This window comes from Xiphias gladius, chromosome 20, assembly GCF_016859285.1.
Source record: "Xiphias gladius isolate SHS-SW01 ecotype Sanya breed wild chromosome 20, ASM1685928v1, whole genome shotgun sequence".
In the NCBI taxonomy this organism is placed as follows: domain Eukaryota; kingdom Metazoa; phylum Chordata; class Actinopteri; order Istiophoriformes; family Xiphiidae; genus Xiphias; species Xiphias gladius.
The window spans coordinates 3,783,643-3,808,550 of NC_053419.1; the positions used below are offsets into that span (position 1 = coordinate 3,783,643).

General features: G+C 38.8%; 1 protein-coding gene across 3 annotated transcripts in view; it reads left to right on the top strand.

Moving 5' to 3' along the window:
* Positions 1-18,234, top strand: part of onecut2 (one cut homeobox 2) — a 32,259-nt gene extending 14,025 nt beyond the window's left edge. For all 3 annotated transcript variants that reach the window (XM_040157873.1, XM_040157875.1, XM_040157874.1), the window contains one exon: positions 17,945-18,234. In XM_040157873.1, coding sequence (XP_040013807.1) covers positions 17,945-18,234 — 290 coding nt within the window. The remainder of the gene's footprint in view (positions 1-17,944) is intronic.
* Positions 18,235-24,908: the final 6,674 nt, after the last annotated feature.

The window sequence follows — 24,908 nt, forward strand, 5'->3', positions numbered from 1 at the left end:
TTGGATGACTAATGGATGATTTTGGATTCAGAAGTTCATTCATCAAGTTTAAAATTCTGTTAAATATTTCTTGTGTTTTTTAATAATCATAATCATGATGGAGTTTATTATGTTATTTTAGTTTTCTTTGCCTGCTGTCTTTTTTCCCTCTATATCTTTATCATTTTGTGTCTAGTGTTGGATAGTTTCTGAAATGTCATGTTTTATCAGGACCCTCTTGAAAACAACATGATGCATCTCAAGAGGCTTATCTTGTAAACATAGAATTTGTTCAAGGTTCCAGTATGTATTCAGCAGTCTCAGGTCCTATCAATATTAGAAACCTGTAGAAATTTAGGTCAGACCTGACCTAAAATGCATGTGGATAAGAACGTGTGGATCTGAGACCTTATTTAGGTCGTGTTGGTGTTAGGGGAACGTGTAGAGCACTGGCTGATACAATATACAATATATCGGAAAGAATATGTAGGATTGATTTTATTGATGTTTATAGCAGGCAAATAGAGCACCTTTAAATAGATGAAGCCCACTGGATATCTCTTTCTCTCGCTCTTTCTGTCATTCCTCGCTTATATGTGTCCTCTTGTCGTCTCTCGCTCCCTCAGGTTAATTAGTATTGGTAGCATCGTGTGGTTGTAATAACTGTCCGGAGACATAATGAACGACGGCAGGCGGGACAGACTCATCAGGCCGCAGGCAGGGTTGATGGTGAAAGACAAACAGTGTTACAAAAATAAACACAAGGTCAGATTTCTAATGACCAGAATCATTTGTTTAACTCTGAGGATGACAAACAAATAAATAAAAAATGTATAATCATCATTATTTTTACACTTACAATTTTTGTTATTATTATCCTTATTATTAGTAGTATTGATATATAATCATTAATCAATAAAATGTAATATAACATTTAAATAGTAATATGTATTTTAAATTAATAAGGTATTCATTATTATAAATACAAATACAATATCCTATGGAAATAAAAAATTAATTAACAAAGTAAATATATATGATATTATTAATAATATTATTAATGATTATAAAAGAAGAAACTCAACATTATATTAAATATAAAAACATTAAAATCTATATACGTTTAAAAAAATACATCAATTATAAAGTACTAATTATAATTGATTTTAAAAGAACATGGAGTTAAAAGTAAATACATTTCTCCTGTCCCCACTCATGTTTTTTTGGTTGGTTTATTTTTGTTCTCTCTCTGTCTGCGAGTCAGTGTGTTTTACTGAAATGTGTGTGTGTGTGTGTGTGTGTGTGTGTGTGTGTGTGTGTGTGTGTGTGTGTGTGTGTGTGTGTGTGTAAAGCAAGCAGTTTGGGCTCTGCCATGCGTGCGGATGGATGATGTGGATCGATGGCTGTAATCCCGAGCAGATTAAAAGAGCATTAATACTGGCAATGATAACGTAAACGGTGCGGACCCAGATCTCCATTGATCTGCAGGAACCTGATCCAGACCAGTTCCTGGAAGAGATTGGGGGGGGGGGGGGGGGTGGAGAGAGAGCTGACCGTATACAACAGAGTGAGAGAGAGAGACAGAGAAAGCTGTATTTCAACGGCTTATACTACAGAGTAAGAATACTAATAATAACACAGACCATTTAATGTACAGTATTACATGAAAATTAGTAACGTAGCAAGTAAAAGATATGAGTATGCATACACAGTAGCATGGAGCTGACGGTGTCTAAAGGCTCCACCACCCTGATCTACACAACCTTACCTTCCGTCTCACTACAAAAAGGGCACACAACCTCCTGTGGCGGTAATGAAAATGATTCATGGGATGACATTTTTATCTGTAAAATGCTGTATTTTTACATGTAGTTGCCTTAATCCCAAAAATGTCCCTGCACGATGAAGCTACTTCATGAGGATGTCTCATAGATTTAAGGGCAGCACAGAATGGTGGTGTATGATGAAGGCTAATGTCCATTGAAGCATCAGGGTACAGCCAGCACAAACGCAGGTCAGTCGTTCGGCAGGAAAAAAAGCAATTACATCCCATCTGTGTGACGCGTCACCATGTGCTACGGCGAATAACTGATGCACTTCAAATGATATGATGCTATCTGACGTGGCCAAAGTGTGTTGTACTTGACAGTTTGGAAACATTTACATGGCTCTATCTTTTACTTTAGTATGGATTTTGTATGTGGTTTTTTCTTTCATTTTGAACCCATCTGGGCGATGGATCATCCAATCAGTTTATTTATTGTTCAGAACCACCCAGTGCATTGTTAAGATCTGAGGGGTGTGGGCTTGGGGGCTATGGTCCGTAATTTCAGCTTTAGGTCCTGGTCACATTGAAAGTAGAACAGCAAAAGTCCTCTGTAGCTGACCAACTATCCCTGCCGGTTGTAGCTGGTGAGCTCACCGTTAACACACTAGCCGGATGGGAACGTGCTAGCGCTGGTGAGTTGGAATAGCTAGGTGGCTGCTAGCTAGCTCGGTCGCTAACGGGACAACAAGTTCGAACAGTTTTTTCAAGAGACTTATATGTACATTTGACTAAGTCTCACAACCGTCTGCAGACCAAGCTGTACCTCTTTTGAGGTGCTGTTTATACTCCCACAGAGCAGAACTATATACTGTTGGATGGTCCAATATAACTAATACGATACCTTGCGCTGTTTTGCACTCTACAGCATGAAGTCATGTGTTAAAGTTCACAGTTAAATTTCACGCTCATTTGCTTTGCCCCTTTGAAAAAATCCACTGATTGTGACTTTTCCATTAAAATGAACCAGTTTCACTGTGAAATGTTGCTGTTTTTTTAAATGATCATCTGACTGGACCTTTACGCAGAATGTCTATAAAGTGGTAAGATTTTGGCTTTACATGTCAGTGAACTTGAATTTCCTCCTGTGTTGAATTTTTGGTTATTTACTGTGGTTTTCTTACTCATCTGTTTTTGCCGTTTTTTGTTTTTTTTCCCTTTTTCTCTCGTCATGATATATGGGTTTTATTTAACCTAAACTACACAGTTTGTATTTATTTAGTTGACGTCGTCTTGCAATGTGTACTGTGTGTGCTGTTAAAGTAAAAATCAAACCCAATTTATCAACATAAACAGATTTTAAGGGTCAGATTGTTCTTATTTTCCACTGTGCTTACCTCCTGTAGATTTGGTGGTAAAAGCATTAAAAGCAGCCAGTTTGATGTGTATCAGACAGATGGCTTTGAAGGGAATCCTCCTCTATTTGATTGGGCCACATAACTGGATTCATTAAGCTGAATCTGTCTGTTATTGGATTGTGTTTCATATTGGACGGATGGGATCCAATTGTAGATATTACAGCCTTTAATGGAGACAGGTTTAGCAGGACATAGCTGGCAGGAAAATGTCAAAGAAAAGAGCTAAGGATAAAAGGAGAAAATAAAGATAGAAATAAATAGTTACAGGGAATATAACTGAAAAAAGTATAAACGTAAAGTAAATTTCTGGAAACAATAAAAAATCAAAATAATAAGACAAGTAAGGAAAAAGGAAATACACTTTTTGGCCAAAACTATGTGGACTCATCTCTCCACTTTATGTTGAGTTTCTGTCTCTCCAGTGTCTTTCATCTCTGAGCTGCCTTCAACTCTCAGAGCAGGAAATCTGATCAACTTGTATCGCTTTCCGTTGATTGTTTGGAGACAAACACAGTGGTGAGCGGTTTACCAGAATGTCCGTTTATAGCTGCCCAACCTCCTTTTGATCAATCACCGATTACAATACAACCTATTGATCAGAGAATATTATCTTTCTACCTGTGTTTGTTCTTCTGTTAGAGCTGAGCGATGTGAGACAGAGTGGCGATGGCTGCCAGGCCACCAAAAAACATCACTGATAAGAAAAGGTACCGAGAGGCAGGTTAACTCATCATCTATTAGTCTGTCAGTGTGTGTGTGTGTGTGTGTGTGTGTGTGTGTGTGTGTGTGTGTGTGTGTGTGTGTGTGTGTGTGTGTGTGTGTGTGTGTTTGATGTCCAAACAGAGCTTCCCTCTAACTTAGCCTCACTGTCAACATTCAGCAGGTTAAAGGTTAGTGAATGTTTTCTCTGAACCTTTTCAAACTTTCTCTCCAGAGACGTTCACTTTTAACATCAAACTTTTGTTTCACTTTTATATATTTTAACCATCTGAAATCTTGGCTTTTTTTGCTGTGTTTTACTATTTTTTTTATACAGGCTAGACGAGTCACTACATATCATATGGAGAGATGGCATTTATTTTTATTTAGAAAATAAGTTAAACAGAAATGTCATCAACTGACATGACCTCTGACAATTTGAAACAATGTTGTTTTTTTTGCCTGCATATCCACAGATTTTATACACACCACGAAATCCGTATATGAATGGAGCATGTGTCAGTGTTTCAGGGATATAGAAACCGCACTGATGGGACATTCTGAGCCTTTTAATGTCAAAAAATAAATGGACAATATGGGCAAGAGAAGTTAATATTCATGGATTTTGTCAGCTCTTTTTTCTACTTTAGGTAAAAATGTTCTGAATTTTGCACTACAGTCCCTATAATGCTTTGGGTAATGCAAACAGGAAATATAATGTTGCAGTGGAGTCAGTGTTTATGTCCAAAATGATTACATATTTGCGACACTGTGCCTTTTAGTAAACAGCTGCATTCAATTGTAGTTGTATTTGAGTTCACCTGATGAATGTAAGTCCAGTTTTACTATCTTTTAGCTCTGCTTTGGTCTCCATCAACTTCTGAAGGAAACATGTGGCTCCATAGCTGCTGAATGCTCCTCTGTCTTCACCAGCTGGTCTCTAACTGTGTCTGTCTGCTGTTTGCTGCTGAGCAGGTAGTGGATGGTGGCTTTATCAGAACTTTTTCTGGCCAAAAGGCGCAGATGAAAAGCAGTGAAAGTGACCCAAAAAGGTGAAGTTGAATGGCAGGAAAACCAAAACAATGAGCTGAAAAATGCTTAGAAAGCTGAGTAGAGTTGAGGGGACCTGCAGAGTCTCATAATAAAATTTTTGTGGGTTCATCACTATGAGCGACTTCTTTCACATACAAAAAATCATGTTATCATTTGTTAATATAAAAAGCCTTAATTATAGCAGTTATAAGTGTCTGAATTATAAGTGTAAAATATAGGATCTGTGTTTTTATCTTTGAGTGTGTGAGTTTTGCATTTTTGCAAGGGGAACCATCTGAGGGGGTCACAAGATGATGTAAGGAAAAAGAAAGAAAAGAATATTTCTGTTAGACTATATTATCTCAATTATTTTGTGACTTTTCTCTCATTTTTGCTGTTTTCGTTTGGAATTTTAGATACCTTTTAGATGCCTCTCTGGGCAAAAGTGTGTCACTTTTGGTTGAACTGCTCACAAGTCATGTCCACACTAAATTGAATTTTAGAGGTCACAAGCCCAAAAGGTCGGGCACCACAGCTCTAAAGACTTGGTTAAGGGGTTCTCCTAGTCCGGTTTATACATTAATTCAACAAATATACATGTAAATTCGAGAGAAACAATTGTATTTTAGACAGTTTAGAGAGGGTCAACAGGAGCTTAGTTTAAGAAAATACTGTAAATCCAAGGTATCGAGACAAATACAAGCAGAAACATGGTAACTGAAACCTGGCTTTGTAACCCACATCTCGCTTTCATTTTATTACCAACTGATGTCGGTATTGGTGTCAATGTTGTTTTTTATTATATTATAAATGTCTGTTTGTTTAGCAACCTCCCAAATTGCTGTGCAGCAGATGACAACTAAACAGAGCTTAATTAGACTAATTGGAAAAGGAGACACACAAACACACACACACACAGAAAGAGAGACAGCAAGAGAGAGAGAGGTGGATGACATCAAACTCCTCTGAGGCCATTTCTTCATCAGCTCAATGACATCACTGAACCACCAGAGGCTGTGATTGGTCAGTTGGTTCCTCTTGGTAAACAAGTGGAGATACATTACAATGTGTGTCTGTGTGTGTGTGTGTCAGCGGGCAGAGAGACCTTTGTCCGGTGATGTCATCACAGACCTTGTGGACATACAGATTATACACTGATAAACCCTCTCTCTGCACACACATACACACACACACACACACACACACACACACTGATTCAGTGACACACACTCTGAATACTCTCTTTCTGTCCCTCTTTGTTCCTCAGTACAATCAGTCATAGAAACAGTTATCCATTCTGTCTGTATATTTGATGTAGCGCAGGATCTACACATAGAACTCATTCATTTTATACAGTAAAACACCTTTAAACCCCCCATATTAACACTAAGGTTGAATGTGGATGGAATAATTCCCTTCAAATGATAATACAACTGAATCAGATCATAAACAGACCAAAGTGAAGCCGAAAATGTTGCTAATGATGTTATGGTAATCAGCCTCAAGCCCACTGGCTCGTACTGAAAATGTAAATCTTGCCTCACAAACATATAGTTTAATTTAGACAGCTGGTCATTGTAGTTTTTAGCAAACATTACTGAAACATGAGGAAAAACTGCAGTTTTTGGGAGCTATTTTCAGTGGCGGATTAATACATACTTACCTACATGGTGCTCTAGTGAGCCTTTATAGCAGCAGGATGGTGTATGTGAGATTGACTAAATAGTTAACTATGATGAGTGCGTTCATGGTAATTAAGGATATATATGTATATATATATATATAAATACATATATATACATGCATATGTGTGTGTGTGTGTGTGTGTGTGTGTGTGTGTGTGTGTGTGTGTGTGTGTGTGTGTGTTGGCTACGGCCTTTTTGCGGGATTTAACGGCAGTAATAAAAATTGGGTATCACCAGCTTTATCCTTTAAAGTACATGTAAATCTAAAGCAAATGAAAAATTGGAAATCTGGTAAATTAAGGTACAGCCATTTATTCTTCAGTGTGCACTCATTATGTTCATATTTATATAGTGTAAAAAGAGTTAGCTGAGGAATTGGCTAACCAATCAACGATAGGTTAACTGTTGTAATAATAATTTATTATCATTAATTATGCAAGTCATTTCTCATGTAACAAGTCTAAAGCCATGCTAGAAGCTCTATGAGTGGTGCTTTGGGCTAAATGCTAACACCAGCATGCTCGAATGCTCACAGTTAAAATGCTAAGATGCTGTTTTTAAGCAGGTGTAATGATTACCATGCTCACCATCTTAATACAGTGTGTTAGCATGCTAACATCTGCTGATAAGCACAGAAAAAAGTTGAGCCTGATGGGCATGTCGTCAGTTTTTAAAAAGGTGTTTGGTCATAAACCAAAGTACTGCACAAATTGTGATTTTGATCTGATGATGGCACTAGAGGAAAAGCTAAGGAATCACCGAAGTTAAGATTTGTCCTTAGGGGGACATGGATGTAGGTACCACATTTTAGGGCAATCCCTCTGACAGTTGTCAAGGCCCTAGAATACATCTCAGAGGATCACCAGGAATGCCTGCATACAATTTCATGGCATCCATTAAACAGTTGTAGCGATATTTCAGTCTGGAACAAAGTGGTGGACCAGTCAGCAGACTGACATTGCCATCTATAGAGCCACGTTGCTCACGTGCCCAAAGATATCCAGCATTTGCAAGTTAAAGCTTCTCAAATACAGATTTCCTACTTTTCTATGTTTCTTTTCTTTCTTTTTCATTTCTCATTTTGAACAGTTGGTGAGACGAGATACGTAAACTGAAGATGTCACTTTGAGCTCTGGAAATAGTGATGACATGAATGTGTCACTGTTTTAAACATTTCAGAGGCTAAACAATTAATGGGTTAATTGGAAAACCAAAAAAAATCAGTAGGAAGGTAAACATTATTGCTGCCTTATTTATTATCTGATAAACATAAACTGTTACGCTGTATTGTAAAAGGAGAATTATTCTTACAGATTCATTCGTGCACTCAGTTGCTACCGTGTGTGTGTGAGAAGAGAGAAACAGAGACAAAGAGCGTGTCTTTAGTCTGTTGTTCCATTTCCGGTTATCTTCTCAAAACGGAAGGAGGAAAGCATCATGGTGCATTAAGCACAACCACACACACACACACACACACACACACACACACACACACACACACACACACACACACACACAAGCTAATAGTGGAATGACTATTGCTAAGTGCTAAAGCGCTGTGTGTCTCTATATGCATCTGCGTGTGTGTGAGTTTAAGTGCTGAGATATGATGCATCAAGTGTGTTTGCCCGGCTGCCCTCATGAAGTCTGCAGACTCTGTAATACACTGCAATATTCCAAATAGTAGGATGAATATTCAGTTTTTGACAGCTTTTTTTTTTTTTTTACATTTGTTTTCACAGTTTTTGCCATCATTCCTCTCAGTCATGACGTTTGAAGTAATATGAAGTGCATCACGACCAGGAATGCACATTAAACAAGTGCGCTATAACTTTCAGTCTGAGGCCAGTGTGAGTGAACCAGTAACACATTCTGTCCAATAGAGCTTTCGAAAACCTGATTCATTTTACAGTAATAAGACAGGGACATACTGTGGGTAGGAGGCGTAGAGACTTGTGCTGAGTGAGCCTACAGTATAATGGTAGTTGTATTACAGTCTCTAGATCAAATGTGCTCTATGGTCGATTGCATTACTTTGTTGCTTGACTGAACAGTTTTAAATTGAGCATGTGTGTACGTAGACATGTGAGTGTGGGGCTGTGGGCCTGTTTGTGTATGTGTGTATGTGCGTGGCTATATGTACTGCGTGTTTGGTGAAACGCCACCAACCTTGATTCTCTGATTTGCACTAAATACAGTACCCGCTTTGGTATTCACTTGGTTGGTGGTAGTTTACTTTTCTGTTCTTATTTGGCAATGCGATGGTTGTTTTGACTGATTAACGGACCCAGCGTTACATGGTGGGTTGGCAGTATTTGTGCAGTTTGGATGTTTTATATTTAGTCATGTTATATTCCAAACTGCTGATAGATGACAAAATGAATAATGCACTTATGGGATGTTTACCTTAGTTTTCAAACAAGTGGTTTACAAGACCTAAACAGCTGAGGACTTCTCCTCTTCCTCCAGAGACAAACAATGCTAACATGTTCAGCAAAACAAATACAGTATGAGTAAACTCAAAAGTAGCATTAATCTGTTTATGCATTTATTAATTAATCCATTAATTAACCCCAAATTTGTGATGAATATCAGAATTAGCATCTTAATTCTTAAGAACCATATCTTAAAAGATTAGGTTCTTTTGAGGTATAAATTAAGAGGTAACTGTTATTTTGTAAATTTGATTGGCTTTTTTAACCCTTTTAATCTAAGCAGAAAACCCATTAAAATTCCTTGAAATATTACATTACAGTCCAGTCATTTATCCAGTCATTTACCCCAAAGACAGGGTAAACCTATGAATGTGTAAATTAAGGAAAAAGTCCTTGACCTCTTACAGTCTACTTTATTCGTTGTTTGACTGCTTTTGTAATTAATTAATTATATGTTAAGCGGTTTGGTTTTTTGTTCTCAAGCTATTTTAGCATTAAAATACACACACAAAAAAATAATGATGGCATTAGCCCTTCACTTTTTGGAAATTTGAATTTCTGGAGATAGTTAACATTTTTCATTATTTGAGGGCAAAAAGTCACCTGTGACACGACAACAACATCCCACACATTAACAGTCATAGCTGATTAAACGATTTAATCTAAACATTGCTCAGTCCTGCTGGCTCATGACGGAGCGTCGAAACAACCAAATGTGGCGCCACACACAAGCAGTGAAGTGTACGTTGAAGGGTGACTTTACTACTTACCATGCACTTATATGCCCTCTGTGTAATGGATACCAAGGCTTAAGTGGTAATGGTGTAATAAAAAAAAAGAAACAGAGGGAAGGAAAAGGAGAGACATGAAGAAAGAGGGAGGGAGGAGAGAGACTGAACGATAGGAGGGGCTGGAAGTTGAAGGAGAGGCAGAGAGAAAAAGACAGGAAGGAAGAAAAGAGATGGAGGAGAAGAAAAAGAGGGGGAAGAGAAAGACAGTGGAGGAGAGAGTTAAATGAGAGATAATGGAGACAAAAGAGAGAGTTGAAAGAGAAAATGAGGAAGAGACGAAAGATGGATGACAGATAAGACAGAAATAAAATACCATACTGAAGAGGAGAGAGACAAAGGAAAGAGAGGAAAAGAAGTTGATGGAGGAAGTAGTGATGAAAGACAAAAGAAAAAGAACAGTAAAATACAGAACGACACACAAAGAAAGTCTGAGACAGAGAGAGAGACATAAGAGACAATAGATAAAGAGAAAGATAGAGCTCTCCCGTTGATGGCAGCCCTTTGTGCCATAAATCCTTTTTCTCACAGAATGAAGCCTGTCTGTCTGAATGAGTAGAGCCCTGACAGACATCTTTGGCTTCATATTCAGCTATTGATCTCCAAACTTTCTGCTCTCTCTCTATTTTAAATTTCTCTCCGTGTCACTCCGTCTTTACTTCTCACTTTCTACCTCTTCATCTCAATCTCCCTCTTTACTGCTATATATATACATATATATGTGTGTGTGTGTGTGTGTGTGTGTGTGTGTGTGTGTGTGTGTGTGTGTGTTTGTGTTTGTGTGTATACATGTGGAGACTGAGGCTGTCATGGACAAGCTGCCAGGCCATGATCTATCTTTGTGGTGAGGTTGAAAACAGTCTGTAATGACTGTAATGAGCTCGTCTTTGTCCTCTCTCTCTCTCTGTCTGTCTGTCTGTAAAATGAAACCAAAGCTTGCTGGCTCACTCATTTCCTGTCTTTAAACTTTTACTAAAACTTTATTCTTAATTATAGTTCATGAATAAATGCAATAAATGCATTAAAAATGCAATAAATGTTTGAATAATTATGATATTTACAATTAGACAAGGATTAATTAAATTATTTTGGGGTATTTAAATTGAGCCTAAAATAGAACCCTGAGGGGCACCACATGTTAAATCTAGTTTATCTAAGGAGTGGTTGCCCATCGCCTAAATTAACTATAAAGCTATTAAGCGGGATTGCTTTTTGTTTTCTTGAGTATGTATTACAACTAGCGCTGAAACAATTAGTCAGTTCATTGAAATGATGGCAACTGTTGTCACAAACTGGCTCGGGGAAGGCAAGGAGGAGGGAGTCCATACAAACTGCCAAACAGTTTATTTTAAGTAAGCTTTAAATGAAATAAACTTGACGTTATGAGAGGGATGGTCTTGTTCTCTCCCTGTTCTCCTTCCACCCTTCTCTTCAGCCCTCTTACTCTTCCCTCCATCTATCTCTGCTCATCCTCTGTTCCCTCTCTTTCCTCCCTAACCTCTCTGTTTATTCTCTCTGTTTCTCTGTATTCACTTCAAATGGCCGCTTCAATAAAACATTACCTTGATGTTTCTATTGATGTTCAGTAGCCCTTGACTCTTAAAACCTCTGTATAATACATTGATGTGTTTGCAGTGAGTGTTACCAGCTCTCGAGACTCAGTACTTGACTCGATCCTCCATTCAAGTGAATAGAGGAGGGGCTTTAAGGTGAAATAATGCCTCTCAGCCTCCATATTGGAAGACTTGACCTCATGGTCAGCAATGGTTGCGAAGAGCAGATTGTGTTTGTAAAATGTGCCCCTTGTGTTTCTTAATAGATGTAATTAATTTCTGTATCTGACTTGCTTCCAGGCCACCATCCTCAAATTTTGTTAGCTATATTAAAAGGTCTGGGGCAAGTTGGAAAAGCCGTTTTTACGTTCAAACTGACCCTAGTTGTAATGTAAGTTTTTAGCACTTGGAGATTTACACATCACTAAATTGAAACAATTTGTACCACACAGGATAGTTTTTACATATAAGTTAATTGTTAACAAATATGTACGCACACTCTTTGCCAGGTGGTACTGTTACATAGCTAACTGAACCAACCCATGTTGGATTTACCAGTTTCCGACCTGCATGTTGTTCACATCAACATTCAAGCTGTAATTACAACTGGGAAAACTGATGGGGACATTGCAAACGAAGCTGCTGTCAACGGTCTACTGTAGTTTAAAGCTGGTCAAAAGCGAAAGACCAAAAGCAATGGATGATTGTGATGATGTGGAGGATGTTTATAATAATGATGAGGGTGACTTTGATGATGAGAATGACTGATTGTGATCTAATGGTGAAGAGAATGATTACAATGGAAGATGACTGTGATAATGATCAGGATGATCATGATGGCAATGAGCATCGTTACAGTGGTGATGCTGATAATGATGATGAAGATGGTGAGATGAATTTGATGTACTGAGAATGATTGTGACATGACTGATTGTGCAGCATTATGTTGTTGTTGAGAATGCTATGTTGAGCTTGGTCGTGATAAAGAGTCTTTTTATGGTGATGAGAATGATGATTTGGAGGAGAATGTTCAACCTGTTGAGGAGGTTGAGGGATGATAATTGGTAGGAAATAAGTGGTAAGAGAATAAATAAAAAAGATTACAAATCTGACCAGAGATATGATGCCAACATTCTACTTGATGGTTTTTAGTAATCAGTGAAACATTTTGTCCATACCAAAAAAGTACTGCAGATCAATATCAAGCCCCAATTAAGATATTATTATGCAATATTAATGACAGTCATGATAAACATAGCGCTGAAGATGCTTTTATGAGGATTCAACAATGGTTATTCAGATATTGATGATCTAATGATGAGTGTTGAGTGCAGTTTTTTTTTTTACAATGATCGTGTATTATAAAAGAGATTGAACTGTGATAGAGCAACATGTCATATGAATCGCACGGAGAGAAAAATGTTAAATATTTTCTGCTGATCTTGTTTTCAGTTAGAGACGCATTTAGCAACACACTGAAGTCTACCAGAGAGACTGAGCGAGCTGATGAAAGACAGAGGAACCCTGCCTTATTGATCCAATCGATTCAACCCTTACCTTTAAAGAATACCCACCCCTCCCCCTCCTTACTCTCACCTCTCCTCAAACCGGTAAACCCCTTTTGAATAATATAATTGCGTATTTGATCCTCACTGTAACCTCGACCGGAGGAAAAAAAGCCTGATTGAATCACTCAGGCATGCTCTTTCTCCATTGATGGCAGACTGTGTGTGTTTGTGTGTGGCTGATTTTGATTGCTCCTTTTTTACAGGTAGATGTGTCTGCACTTTTTTTTTCCTAAAAAAAAAACAACAACATTGTCTGGGGTGAACTGCTGCTGAGCTGCTTCTCATTAAGCTATAGTAAGCAGAAAACAAGAAAGAGAGAGAGAGGGAAAGGGAAATGTATTAACTATAATGGAAATGGTATTTCATTGATTTATTATTTATTTGTTGGCCTATTTTAAATGTTTATTTAATTTTTTGTTTGTTTGTTGGATGGAATTATTAATATCCATCAAAAATGCTTTTTATAAGCCATGTGAGCCTATTACTTTAAATTAGTCCAAATTTAATGTCTGTAAACTTTAAGATATTATAAAATAGGTAGCAGTCACATCCATATAAAGTCATAATGGAACTCTTACATAACAGACAACTATATCTAAATCACAAAATATATTACTTCAACACATTATTAGGGATTAATGATATATTACTGAGGGAGCACTAATTTGGGGATTTTGAACTCAAATGACATTCAGACATCTCAGTTAAAAATGGGCTATATCTGGTTGAAATACAATACAGTGCCAGAGTTTTAGTACAGATGCCAATCCCTTTGATACCTTTCTGTAAGAAATACAAGCAAGTTATTCTACAAACCCTCTTTTCATTAATCTAAAGATTTTCTTGAATGCTAAATGTTGTCTCAACATAAGCAGCCATACAAGAGCTTTGCCTAAATAAAATACTATGAAATTGGCAAAATTAGATTATTATATTAATTACTCCCTTTGCACTGCCTGGATGACCAAGCCTCTACACAGGTGTTAATGCTGGTATCTACAGTATTAGAAATTATAGTAGTAGTTGTAGCAGCAGGATTTGCAAAAAATACCATGACAGTGCTAATAGATGTAGCAGTTGTTTAGAATAGATGTAGTAAGCAGCAGTAATAAAAACAGCCTGTGTCTTCCAACCTGTAGTCAAACAGCAGTCGTAGTAGCTTTAGCAGCAGTAGTAGTAAATGTAGTCATGACTATAGGAGTGCTATAGGACCAGTAATAGCAGCAGTAACAATCAGAGTAAAACTCAAAAGTGGCAGACAACAAGGCACCTATGCCAGAGGGCTCTTTTCGAGGTGGAGATCTTCTCCCCTCCAGAATCCCCTGAAGCGGATACGATGGTCCCAAGCCGTATCAATTCAAGCCGTTGGCTCCAGTCCCAGTCATGCCCAAAGCCGAGCATGTAGTTAGAATAGCTGTCTCATGGAAAACGCTGATTGCAAATGTACATAGCAGTGTGTGGCTATCGAGGGACCTGCTGCCATCAGCAGCCACGTCTGAGCCATATGAGGGTCTGAAGGGAAAGAAAGCAGTCTTGTGGCTCTTCTACAGCCGCGAAAAGCACAAGTCCGAATTACTCCGCAAAAACTAAAAAACACAAAGTAGAGGGATAAGTCCCAAACGGTGGACTCTATGTCAGCTCTGGCCTTGCAAAGTTGAGGAGGATTTAAAACTGCAGATGGCGTGTTGAGCCATTTTCAACCCACGAAATGCCGATTTTTATAACCTTAATAAGAAATGTCAACATCTACACCAGTGTGTCTCATCACAGGACAGTCATATCATTTAGTTTACAGCTCAAAAAACACGCTGAAATGTGCAGTACCTCTTTAAAGAAACTCCAACTTTTCACTTTGTTGCTTTCATGTCGTACCTGGTATAAATAAAGGTTAAATGTGTTTGCAATCACAGAGGAAATATTTGGGTTTCGGGGAGGAAAAAGAGGCTGATTTGTCAGCAGAACATTTGTGAGGTGACTCAAATGGAAAAGCTGTTAATAACAGTATGATTAATAGTCCACCCATTAGTATGTTGGCTCACAGTCAGGTATTTTATCACAAGGATCTTCCAGTAAATAGACAGGTCCAAAGTCCAAGATTTGACTCTAGTTTAGACTTTGAACAAACAAAAACAAAACTCTCACACATTTGTGTGGCTCCCTCGTATAACATACTATATTTTTGACATAAAATTAGGATCAAAGAGAGATGAAATAGTAAGATAATAAAGGACAAATATAATACAATTCTATAAAATGTGTAGAATGAAAAAGGTTAAAAATAAATGGTGCCACATGCAGAACATGAGCATCTACAGTATATAAGGTAGGTTTTTATTGTGATTTAAAAGATGAGGCTGGTTCGGTTGCTGTTGTCTTACTGACGGTTTTGGCTCAGACTAAGCTCTAATTTCTCTGTTCTCTGGTGGTCTAGAATGTCTGTCTCTCTTTCTCCCACAAAGACAGACACACACACACACACACACCACACATTCACTGAATATAGTGTGTTTCTGGCCCAGTGTTCATATTCAGAGATCAATAGTGCCACCTGTCAGGGAGAAATTGTATTACAACGACAACAGTTGACTCCTGTGCGTGTGGTGGATTAATATTCACTTCGCTTCAATAACACTTCACAACATTTCACTCATTTACCCAGAGAACAGAAGAAGAAAAATCAGAATCTTATATGATAAACAATATGGACATAGGAACATTTATATAAGAGTCATTAATCTCTTTACTTTATTTGTGCTTTTAATGATAATAATTCAAAACAGGTCATGTTTCAATAAAAATGCTTAAGATCTCAAAGCTGAAAAGAAAAAGTGTGTCTAAATTGATACATGAGACATGCAGAGTATTCCCGTTTGATGAAACGGTGCAGCCATAAAACACGGAGTCTCTAGTTTGACCGTTTCGCTCGGTGTAAACATCATATACATGTTTTTATCATGCATGCTTTAGAGCTACACAAGCATCGAGGATGAGACCAGGACAGGGAGCAGCAGTGAGACAAAAAGCTGCAATCTTTCATTTGCAGCTGTTGTCAGGTCCCTAAATGGTGTGATAAGAGGCCGAGAGAAGACAGGAGGAGGGATGTGGTTGTGTGCATGTGTATGCGTGTGTGTGAGTGTGTGTATGTATGTATGTGTGTGTGTGTGTGTGTGTGTGTGTGTGTGTGTGTGTGTGTGTGTGTGTGTGTGTGTTTACAGAAAGGATAGTTTCCCCTTACATAATAGTTTTGTTGCTGAATTGAGTCCTTAAACTGTTTTGTATTGATCGGGCTCTGACTCGTGCATACTTAATTCAGAGAGGTAATCAAATCAAACGCACCCAGACCTCCTCGTCCTCACTAACTGAGTGAAATAGAACAGCAGACACATTAGAGGAGGTGTTATTATTATTATTATTGTTATTGTTAGTGTAGTTTATGCTTTATTTGGTCATAAAAATGGCCAGTAACACTTTAAATAGACTTTACACATCACAGGGAGTATATTGCGGTGTTAGATAAATAAGGAGATGAATTATTGCTGATTATTTTTCCATCTACTTTGTGCATACATTTTAAAGGGTTAGTCTGTATGTTTTTGACCATGTAATTGCAGGCATATTCAGTACAATTTCAACATAGATCTTATATTTGTACATGTTTCTTCAACTAAACGGTGGCAATAAAAATCATAAAATCCTAATTGCACATAAATAACTCGATAACATAATTAGTCTGAATTCATTTCAACGTAATCTTGCAGGCCACAATGCGTGCTGGCTAGATTTCTGCCCCGACTTGCTCTGTCATCATGCAGACGTAAGCAACGATAACCTCGCAAGATCAAGGCGGCTGCAGTTTTTGGAGCAGGGCGCCACAGTTGCTCTCCACTGGCTGCAAGACCCCAGGCCCTCCCCTGAGCTGACTGGTGTAGATGTTGGCTCAACAACATTTTATACAAGCTCCTCATCTTCTGTCTATCTGAAAAGATTTTTATTTTATTTGTTGGGTTTTGTGCTGGGAGAGTCTGAATACCTTCAGTAGCCTATAATACAAACAGTTCTCATAGACTACGCCCTATGATAGTTCTTACTTATTTCATTCTTGACATATCATTAAGTAATAACATCTGTACAAATGTGAAACACTGACTTTCTAAATATCTGACAGATCGATGAAAACCATTGTCCTGTATTTTTGTCATCGCCACATGTATTTTGACTATTGATTCATGTTTTGAATGTCTTAAGTTCGAGAGGCACGTCGGCCCGGCAAGTCTGGGCGGCCGATTTAAACACGATATGATGGCCGCCTTCCACGAGAATTCCACATCTAAACTTTCATGGGTCCTGTGAAAAGGGCTTATCGGCGTGGACCAAGGCACTTATCATCTGTGAATTTTGAATTTGGTCAGATCATTACACATTTCCCATGTTCAAATGGTAGTTAAAATTTGAAATAAAAGCGATAGCCGTCTAAGCCACTGATATTCACGGTGCAATGTAATAAAATAGTAATATGGAACTAAAATCAACGATAAAGCGACTACAGACCGAGACAACCCGTTACCGTGCCTCACCTAAAACACAGGTGAGCTGTCGCAGGAGGCCACAAACCTGGCTGCGGCGTTCCTCTGCCTTGTGAAGCCTTTTTCAGCTGAGGGAAGAGAGAAAGACAACCGAAGTGATTATCTTCAGATTTCCGAGCCGCGTTTCATACAGTTCTAATCGGTGAAATGCCTGAGCCGTATTGGTGCAGTTGAGTAATGACACAGCGGAAGACTATCAGATGTACACAAGAATATGAACTTCTGACAGGAGCTTCTGTTTGTGTTTCATCTAAGAGACGCTGCTAAGTTCTCCTCCAATATTTGTTGTTCAAATAACACAAACAACTCTAACACTTTCATTTTCTCTCTTTTTCCCATCACCCCAACTCCTCTCCTTTCCTATCATGTCCTTTTGTTTCTCTGTCATCGTCTCTTCTCCCTTTCTCCTCCACCAATATTCCTCCCTCCCTCCTCGCAGCATGCAAACGGAAGGAGCAGGACACAGCGAAGGAGCGCAACAACACACCAAAGAAGTCGCGGCTGGTCTTCACCGACCTGCAGCGGCGCACCCTGCTGGCCATCTTCAAGGAGAACAAGCGGCCGTCCAAAGAGATGCAGCTCACCATCTCGCAGCAGCTGGGCCTCGAACTCACCACCGTCAGCAACTTCTTCATGAACGCCCGGCGTCGGAGCCTGGACAAATGGACAGACGACGGAGCCAGCCCCGGCGCCCAATCTTCGGCGTCCAGCACTTGTACCAAAGCATGATAATGGGTGGCGTGTAGGGAGGAGGGGGGGGGGGGCGATAGGGAGGGGTCTGGGTTGGGGTGGGGGCAGTGGAAATATGGGGAGGGGAGGAGGGGTTGAGGGCGCGGGTTGAGGTTTCGTCCGGTCAAAGCGAGGAGGAAAACCAAACTTTTTACATTTTTTTGTTTGTTTGTCTTTTGTTGAGGGTGACAAACAGAGAGGGGCTGCTCACTGCGACGACTTGTTTGTAGCCAAACCGCCTTTTACAAATTCATCCAAAATCCACAAAGAAGCTAAAGGGTAAACTCATCTTTAAAACACACAAACCTCACTGGGGAAATAGAAACGTTTGAATCATAGACTTTCACTGCTGATGTCTCCTGTAGGACAATAGGCTGACACACTAGCCCAAATACCAAAGACTAGAAGACGATTTATGTTTTCTATTATGCAATATAAGCTAGGAACCAACCAAACAAGAAACCAATGGAAGCTTTATGACTGTAGAATGTGTGAGAAGCTCTGGGATAAGATAAAAGAATTCTCTGTGGAAATTTTGTGGTACTTTGACCCTCAGATGTTCTAAGACGGCGTCGACGCATCGGTTTGGGGCAGAGTTCTCATTCAGATGTCGGGTTTTGGAGATTACACAGCCAAATTTAGAAAAACTGTCACAGTTTAATTGTGATTTTTGGTCAGTTTGCGCAGCCGAGGGTAAAGTTGGATTGTAGATGAAATTTCCCTTTTTTTAACCAAACCAAAGACATAAAATGTGATTTTTTATTTTCGTTAAGAAAACTATACCATGTTGAGCTGCACAGCTCATTCCCGTCCTTAGAAACAGTAGTTTGACAAAATAGCCTTAACACGAGGTCTGTTTACTGGCTTGTATAGTGTGCTTACCAGAAAAGCCGGAGGACCTTATGTAAAGATAAGACTGTTTTGCTCAAGAAACTTATCATTTTATATATCTGCTATTTAATGGCCGCTTGATGGAGAAATGTGCACAACCGTGCACATTAGGCTCTGCAGTCTCCATCTTTAACTGTCAGATTTACAAACACTAAATGAAAAACGGTTTTCCCCCTGAGATCAGAATTGAAGAGTTTCCTATATCAATTTTAAAAAGGAAATATGTTCCGAAAATTGATCTCATAAATATTTATGATCCAGGTGGTGGATGGATTATTATTAGTTAAGTGATGACAAAACTTAATCAACTTTCAACAAGACTGAGATTTCTGTTATTTTATGGACAAAACTCTTCAATTTTACTAAAGAAAAAGCAACATGTAATGATTTGACTCTTTAAAGGGGGCAGTGAGGATTCGTAAGGTTAGGAAATGGCAAAATATGCAAGCACAAACACACACACACCTACACTCACACACACACACATCATCCACAAAAATTCACCAAGGCACATGCAACTTTCCTCATAATTTGAGCCGACACGTAGAATTACAAGCTTACTCAACATACTTAACATTCAGTGGAGTATTAGTGTATTATATATGAATATATAAAACGTATGTGAGCACAATCTTGAAGCACATTTTTTTCTTTGCAATAGAACTGGGGCTCTCTGCCAAGCCGAGTGGTCTTCACATCTTAGAAAACTCAGGATGCCATTTTTTCTAAACAGTGGCTGAAATCCATTCGGCATCTGTCATTACACACTGCAATGTACGAATGTAGGAAAATACACATTACAGACACACACACACACACACACACACACACACACACACACACACACACACACACACACACACTGTTGCTGACAAGCAAATACACTTGCTTCACAGAAACACAAACACACACACACACACAGCTTTAAAGAGTCATTTCCCAAACGTTCTCCAGAATTCCCACCTCAACCAAAACATTGTCAGCTAAACCAAAGCTAAGCTCCAGTTTACCCTGGCTTCACCCACCCATCATTTGTGTTACCACGGTAACTCATCCATCAGGGCAGGGCTTTCCACCTAGCATTTTAGCATTAGCACAATCTTTTTCTCAGTTAGAGCAAAGATGCAATTTATTTGCATTGCTCAACACCGATGCTGTCTAATGACATTTTTACCAATTTGAGACAAATCTGTGGTCCAAAAGGTAGAGAACTAAAGCTAGATTTGAAGTTTGAAGTCATATTTTTTGATGCACCAACTGAAAGATTTTGCTACAACTCTCTTTGAGAGACAAAGCACCAAATGCAGCCTGGATTTACTCAAAAACAAAAAACCTTTATCTGTGATTTGTCCCTGTTTAGATGGGTGTAAAGACCTAAAATTAATTTGAGAAACACGCTGAAAGTCCCTGTTCATATACAATTGAAATGTTTGAGCACATAACAACCACAACATTCAAAGACAGCCAGTAATCCCTAACAAAGCATTTTAAAAAAAGGTTATGTGTTCATTGTAAAAAACTCCACTAATGGCTCCTTCCTCAACCAAAACATAATCTTTTAAGAGTTAATGGTTATGTCACAAATTTTGGACCATGTTGGCGTATCTCTGCTGAAGAGGTTTTTAGTCAAAACCTGCTCAGATTTAACCTTTTGGTGTAAATCCAGCTGTAGAGCTAAAATGCTTTTTGGAGGCCTCCAGCTGCCATGACACATATCTCCAAAAACAAACCACAAACTCCCACTGCATCAACTGACAGACACAACAGCAGAACCAGTGGACAAGCTGAACCTGCGGAGGACAAACTGTCCAGGCGGATCAGGGCCTTTGTAATAGTTAAAGAGGACAATCTAAAGACGATGCCTGGCAGGTCCGTCTCTTGCAAAGGGTCAGCAGGCTGGAAAACACTAGGACAGGTCTTAAAGCTGCAAACAAATCATTTTGCTTAAGTCTTCAGTCATATACTCAGATTTCAAACTGTGGGAATTTATATTATCAAGATGAGACACGTTGAAACTTTTCCACGTTTCCTTGTTGATAGTGGAGAGATCAGTTGTAATCCAAAACAAATTTACGACTAATAAGTGACTAATAAGACAGTTGTTTTTGTGGGGAAAAACGTCCGATTTCGAGGACGAAACTCAAGATGAAACTCAAGATGGAATTTGTTTGCAGCGTAGGAGAGTTGGATGCTTGGTAAAGAGGATGGGCAGCAGACAGACAGGTGGACTGAGACGTGGAGACAGGATTTCTTTGCCCGTTTCTCTGACTGCCTTTGTGTCCATATACATTTTACCAAGTGTCCCTCACAACAGAATCCGATCCACTGATTTTAGTTTCATATGTCACACTGTACAGCCTTTAAACACAATGTAAATACTAATGAACCCTAAACCGCCACCACCTCCTACCCTGCTTTAACAGCCTTTACCATACACAATCACCTCATCAATCATCTCCTACTCAAGCTATCAAACCAAAAAAGAAACAAAACCAAAGGAAAGGCGTCAGTCAGCAGCCCCTGCTCCTTAGAAACCCCAGGCTGAGTCCCAGCCTGGTTAGAGGCAAGCCAAAGGCTTTAAGAACGATTTAAAATAAAAAAATGGACACTTGAGACTTTTTCTATTTATTGACAAATCGAAACCAAAGAAAACCTTTTTCTGCACCTAACTGTTCCAACAAACGGAAAAAAAACTTACTTAAGATGGAAGAGAATTATTACCAAAAAATAAAACAAAAAAAACAAAAAAAAAGAGTGGTGGCGACGATGTCGAGGATGGAGGGTGACGACGAAGAGGAAAAGGAGGGAGGATAGAAGGAAGGATGACATCATGGGAGCAGAGGAGTAGCTTTGTTCTGCCTGATGTTGCGTCAGGCCATCTTTAAGGGGAAGCAAGTTGGGGACTGAAAAGGGTAAAACCACACGGGAGGGAGGGAAGGAACGAATGGAGGACATCGTCGACCATTTTCTTCCCTCCGACCCCCAAAAACGGCAGAACATTAATGTGTCTCTCACGGTTGAAGAGTGTCTTTAACGTGTGCCTATGCAGTTTTTCAAAGTAAAAAAATGGTTAAGAGAACAACAGAAACCTCATCAGCTAACAAACCAAAGATTCACCGTTAACTCCAGTAGCAGTTCTCCTCCCCCCGAAAAGGAAAAACTCAACTTTGGCCAACCAGCATGTACACACGTCCGCAGCATGATGTGCATCCATGCTGGGAGCGGTGTGCTGTGGATTTTTAATATTTTCCACAAAATATTATTCCACTACATAAGTTGTACACAAACCTGTCTAGGTTAGCATGCAGGCTAAATCAAGCTTGCTTTGTCCTTTAACTTTCAAGCCATTAGCATTTCTTTTTTGGTAAAAGTGACAGCTACTCAGCTAAAACTCAGCTTGTTTAGTGATTATTGACTGTTTCTTTCAGAATAGCTAGTATATTGTTTGCTAGGTAGCTAGCTAGTGAGTATCTAGCTTAATTTCCCTCTACAGTACACTACCTTTCAAAGCTAAAATTCCTCAAACATCTGATATTTTGATGGGCTCTTCCTCCAGCCATGCGTCAACACATGCAGCCATCATAGTATATCCTTCACACCCACCATGACCACACGTTTTCATGAACTTCTTTTGCTCAGAAAGAGAAAAACATTTGGGTTTGTGTTTCGTAAAATCAAAAGTTTCTCAGATGGCTGCTCTTACTGTTTTTCTTTTTTTTTTTGGTTGTTGTTGTTTTCGTCTCAAGTCATTACCTGCTCCACAGGACAAAGTCTACCTCCAACAATCTCCAGCAGTAGTAACAAACCTGCCAGACAACAGTACAGAGGGGCAGTTCTTTTTTTTTTTTTTTTTTTACCAGCTTCACGTTCATGCGGTTTGACAGATTCAAGCCAAAAGCAGCTCGGTGCGTTAGCACTGAGAAAAAAACACTCAAACGCTTCCATCTTCCATTTTTGCTTCCACCCAGTCTGGGATTCGAACCGGCCACCTCTTCACGTTAACCTTGCTGTTGTCCGGCAAGCTTCCTACTGAGGAGAGAGTTACAATGTAATGCTATGTGAAACGTACAGTACATACCAAAGATTTTCTGCTGTACAAACAGTAGCACACTGACACCTTTTCTTTTCTCCATACCCACTTAATAGTCTAGAATGGATCCAGGATATGTGATCTAGATCGATCCATTTCTTTTACATTAAGTCACTCACAGTGTTGTTTAACTCACTCTCTGAATTTTTAGTTTTCACCCCAAACCTAGTAGAAACCAGCTGAACCAGAAAGACTCAGGATTTGGATTGTTTACCCGTTATGTATTTTAAGCATTTAATCTACAAATAAAAATAATAAGTTAAAAAAGAAACTTACTGAAAAACAGTGTCCATTCCTAACACCGCAGTGTTTTATGGGGTATTCAATAGAAAACAGGCTTCCCCACTTTTCTTGTTTGGGATACGTCCACGTGTGAGACTTAATAATTTGAATTTGAAAACAGGGAAATGACCCACAGAATTCAATTTCTAAGTTTCAAAATTAGAGATGTGTTGCCCAACCTACAAATTAACGGACTGGAGATCATCCAGGGAACGAACGTCTGCTCAGTTGAGTTTTGGCTAACGAGAAAAGGCACCGCTGGTTTGGGTAGAAAAGTTTTGAAAGTTAGAGAGCAAATTTTTCCAAAAATATCTATGCTAGTTTTTCATAGCCAAGATTGCCATGCTGGAGGAGGAGCCTCACAGAGAGACTGGCGCGTGGACACGATAACCGTCCGTAGCTAACAAACCCACATTAGTTTGTTCTTTAGGAGGGAGGATTTATGCTGCTGCTCCACATATACAACAACAATAATGAAACAAAACCAAAAAACACTAAGTCGACACCCGCTGAGAGAAACTGCTAAAATATCGGTCAAATAGCTTTATCCTTAGTTTTCTCTCTCTGTCTTTCTGTATGTAAAGCTTCTAGTCCAAAGAAATCCTCCACCCACTTGACCCTCCCATCCTGCTGGCTACGCCCAATGAAGGGGCGTGGCTTCTGGCTCAGGGGGTGGTGGCCATTTTCCATTCCCACTTGCAGTTCTGTCTGGATGTAACACAGGCTAAACCTGCCAAACCAAAAAAAAAAAAAAAAAGGGGGGGGGGGGGTATGAAACCAAAAACCATCCCAAAGAGGTTTTCATTGCTTATATGTTTTTAAGTACTTAAAAATTATTTGCCAATACTTATGTGTCAACTAATACTACCACTATGTTCCTTCCTAGGTTTTTGCAATGTGTGATTTTTTTATGTTTAATTGTGAATTAATTTAAACGAACAAATTTATTTGCCAAATCTCCCTCTGAACCCTTTCCCGTGATGATGATTAGCTTTGCCAAAGTTTACATTGTATGTTCCCTTTTCTTTCTGTTCAATGATGTATTTATTTATGAGGTGTTTTAGAACACACTAGTTTTGTACTTAATAATAATTTAATGTTATTTAATTAGATGTAATTGTTGATGAATATTTATGAGTATTTAAGAATGTTAGTTGCATCAAAGATGCAGTGCTTATGCCAGGCCTGTTAATTTATTCTTAGTTAGCTTTACTTTAAAAAGCAAATGAAATGTTGTGTTATGAATGTTTAGACTTAATGACAGAACAATGTAGGAATGTCAGATTAGACTTGCGTACTTCTGAATGTCAACACTTGCTCTCACTCTTAGCCAATCTAGTTTTTTGTCCTGGTAATGATATTTCTTTTTTGAAAAATGAAAACAATCTCTTTATGACAAATAATAGTCTAC